The sequence below is a fragment of the Galeopterus variegatus genome, unplaced genomic scaffold (assembly GCF_000696425.1).
Source record: "Galeopterus variegatus unplaced genomic scaffold, G_variegatus-3.0.2 Scaffold8918, whole genome shotgun sequence".
NCBI lineage: Eukaryota > Metazoa > Chordata > Mammalia > Dermoptera > Cynocephalidae > Galeopterus > Galeopterus variegatus.
In genome coordinates this window covers 80,372-84,004 of record NW_007735029.1, presented here as the reverse complement: position 1 = coordinate 84,004, position 3,633 = coordinate 80,372, and the positions used below count along the sequence as shown (strand labels likewise).

General features: G+C 36.0%; 1 protein-coding gene across 1 annotated transcript in view; it reads left to right on the top strand.

The window, feature by feature from the left end:
• Positions 1-426: 426 nt before the first annotated feature.
• Positions 427-3,633, top strand: part of PRKG1 (protein kinase, cGMP-dependent, type I) — a 31,938-nt gene continuing 28,731 nt past the window's right edge. The window contains exons 1-2 of the mRNA XM_008593241.1: positions 427-561; positions 1,919-2,008. Of these exons, the coding sequence (XP_008591463.1) occupies positions 458-561; positions 1,919-2,008 (194 nt within the window). The 5' untranslated portion in view covers positions 427-457. The remainder of the gene's footprint in view (positions 562-1,918; positions 2,009-3,633) is intronic.

Genomic DNA, 3,633 nt, shown 5'->3' with positions numbered 1-3,633 from the left:
TTCTCAGGGTCGCGCTGTCTCCTGGCACGGCCGCTCCAGACCCATCGCCATCTTAGAATCTTCTATATTTTTAATTAAAGGAAAAAACTACACAAATATTCAAGCACATTATATGAAATGAAATGAAATAATACAATGAGAGTCAAGTATATTTTCCCTCTTCTAATCCATGTGGGCATGAAATTAATTTGGAATCTAGTTAGTTAAAATATTCACCTGATCCAGTGGAATGAGTTTGGATGATAATTGTGAGTCCTGGATTTTAATCTCGGCCCCAACAAGGATTTATTGTGTGTGACTTGGGTGGTGATTGGGGTTTTTTGAAGTGCTCCATGCACCTGTTAATTTGCAGGTAACAGTGCACACCGTTATATTAAGCTGCAGCCTTTTTCTCACTTACTCCCTTCTGCCTTTCTTTAAGGTCCAGTTGAAAAGTGAAGAATCAAAAACGTTTGCAATGAAGATTCTCAAGAAACGCCACATCGTGGATACAAGACAGCAGGAGCACATCCGCTCGGAGAAGCAGATCATGCAGGGGGCTCATTCCGATTTCATAGTGAGGTAAAGACCCTGCCTGACCCAGGGGCAGAAGTACCCGACTCCAAGTGGCAGATCAGCCACAAAACCCTCTGACACTTGTGCTCACTGTTAACACTTGTCATTTGCACAAAGAAACTTCACTGTTCATCTAGTCTTAAAAATGTTTTGCTTGATTAAAAAAAATAAAATTTTGATTGTGTTCTTTTTATTTTTAAAGAGAATAAGATTCTCTGAAAAAAATGTGTTTTTTTCCCCAAGAGAAGGAATCAGAGTTTCTAGCATTCCATTTTTATCCTCTCTGTTACTCCAAAATATTGTATAGACCTCTGGTGTTTAAAAACAAATACCAAAAATCAAATTTTTTAACTTTTAATTATTTGAATAATTTTTGAAGATTTAAAAAAATAAAATGGTACCTGACTATTTCACCTCAGTATTTTGAGAGCACTAATAAGAGACTAATGGGGAGTTTTATATGTGCAGAAGAAACTTTTGTAGTTAATTTGCCAGGGATACTTGCTGAAAACAGGATGTTACATGAATTTAATTGAACTGTATTAGTTCGTTTTCTGTTGCTTATAACATAATACCTGAAACTGAGTAATTTATAAGAAAATAAAATTTATAGTTTGGAGGCTGTGAATTCCAAGGTCCAGGGGTCACATCATATGAGGGCCTTCTTGGTGGAAACTCTCAGCAGAATCCTGTGGTGATGCAGGAAACCACATAGCAAGGGCTGAGCAAAAGCATTTTCACCTGCTTTCTTGCTCTCCTCATAAAGCCACAATTTTATTCCTTGATAATCTGTTAAACCATTAACCCATTATTCCACGAATGGATTAATTCATTCATGAGGACAGAGTCCTCATGATCCAATCACCTCCCATTTGAAAAGGCTCTATCTTTCAAATACCATGGTTGGATTTTCCACCCTCTTAACACTGTTACAGTGAGGGTCAAGCTTCGGTGAGTTTTTGGGTAACATTCAAACTATAGTATGAATAGCACATGAATTTCATACAAGTCTATATTTGTAAAGTTTAATCTACCTTATATCTATGTACTCTGCATGTTTATGACCACTAAATATTGCCAAATTTGAATTGAAAGAATCCCAAGAAACCCTCTTTGTCTTTAATCATTTGGATTAATCCATTTCAAGGGAGAGACTAACCCCTTAGTCTCTCCTATTAAAATCCTACTAATGTGCCAATGGCTTCTTTCCCTATTTGTGGACTCAGTTCTATCTTATTCTTGTGATAAAATTTCAAACTTGGCGAATCAAGAATAAGACCGTAATATGAGCATGACTCAAAACATTTACGTGCTTTTAAAGGATAATGTTTATAACCTTTGTTTTCTTGTTTGCAATTCACAGACTATACAGAACATTTAAGGACAGTAAATATTTGTATATGTTGATGGAAGCTTGCCTAGGTGGAGAGCTCTGGACCATTCTCAGGGATAGGTAGGTGTATTAGTCATTTCTGTTGCTTGTAACAAAATACCTGGAACTGGGTGATTTATAAGAAAACAAAATTTATTGCTTACAGTTAGAGGCTGAGAAGTCCAAAGTCCAGGGAACACATCTGCTGAGGGTCTTCTTGGTGGTGGCTTTACAGCAATGCCCAGGTCTCACATGGTAGAAAATGGCAGAGCAGAGTGAGAGAGACTCTCGCATACTCTCCTTTTAAAGGCCTGAGAACCTTGCTCCTGACCACCATTATTAACCCATTCACTACAGCATGGTCCTGCAATCTAATCACCTCTTCAAAGCTCCACCTTTCTGTTACCATGATAGTATTTCCCACTCTCAACAGTTACAGTGGGAATTAAGCTTCTAATACATGAACTTTGTAGGACAGAATTCAGTCAATCCACAGCAGTATGAGATTTAAGCAATGTCTATTGTGTCTCTAAACACATAATGGTCTGTAAGAAGAGCCATAATGGTCTGTAACAAGACCATGATGGTCTGTAAGAAGAGTCAGTTAATACAAAGCATAAAATCATATTTACATTTTATATATGTGTATTTCAAAATGTAAAGCAGACATGAGGCTCAACCCTATATGATTTACTGTATGTATAAAACTTACTCTGTAACTTCTGATGCAGCTAAGCCCACCATAAAAATGGTACAGTACCAAAGTATATACACAAGCCTTAGTTTAGCATGAATATTAGAATTAAACAATCTTATAACTTGTATTCGATTTACTGCTTTAACATAAAGAGAATCATTGTAATTTCATAATTACAGTCTGGGTTCACTGTCATTTTAACTGCTGCACCCATTCTCCAGGCGGCCAATCTGTCTTCTCTGACACTGAGAATTTTTTCCGAAGTAACTTTTTCCTCTACCTTTATATTGCTCTCTGGCTTCAAAATGAACAAAATTTTCCAGCCATTTCTTTCAGCTTTAGCTGGTCTTAGAAAAAATGAATTCGCTTATAAGCAGCATTTCATGTAAACAGTCTGATTTAGATTCACCTCTTTTTACCCTTCCAGGGCAGATTAAGTTGGTCTAAGATAGTGCTTGTTTGTTTTTATTATTTATGCAAAACTCACTATCTTAATTTTTCATAATCTCATATTTGTGTAACTAACAAACTATCTTTACAAAAATGTATGCTTTAATATATCCCAGGAGATCATTATCTACCCTAAGTATTTATGCTATTTTCTTTTTTTTTAAAAAAGGCCACTGTTTCTATCATTTCCTATTAATAACCTGCTGATCCTTCAAAAGCTACCTTAGTTCCTTTGATCATTCACCTTTAGACAACTATATTTTTCTTATTTGTTCCAGTCCTGCCCCCAACTCTCCTTCATTGGGTAATATCTTTCTGAAACTTAGCTACAGACAGCCCCAATGTTCCCAGAGAGCTAAGTAACTTTTTGCCATTTGTTACTTTCTAGGTTTTCTTATGGTACTTTCATATCTTTGAACAATATGCCTTCTCAGGTCTTTATCCCCATGGCCTTACTAATGAATTTGTTTTAACCATATTGTAGCCTATTCCATGAATATTTTATTTCTTAAATTTAAGGTAAAAAAATATTCAAGGGATTCATCACTGTGGCACAAGA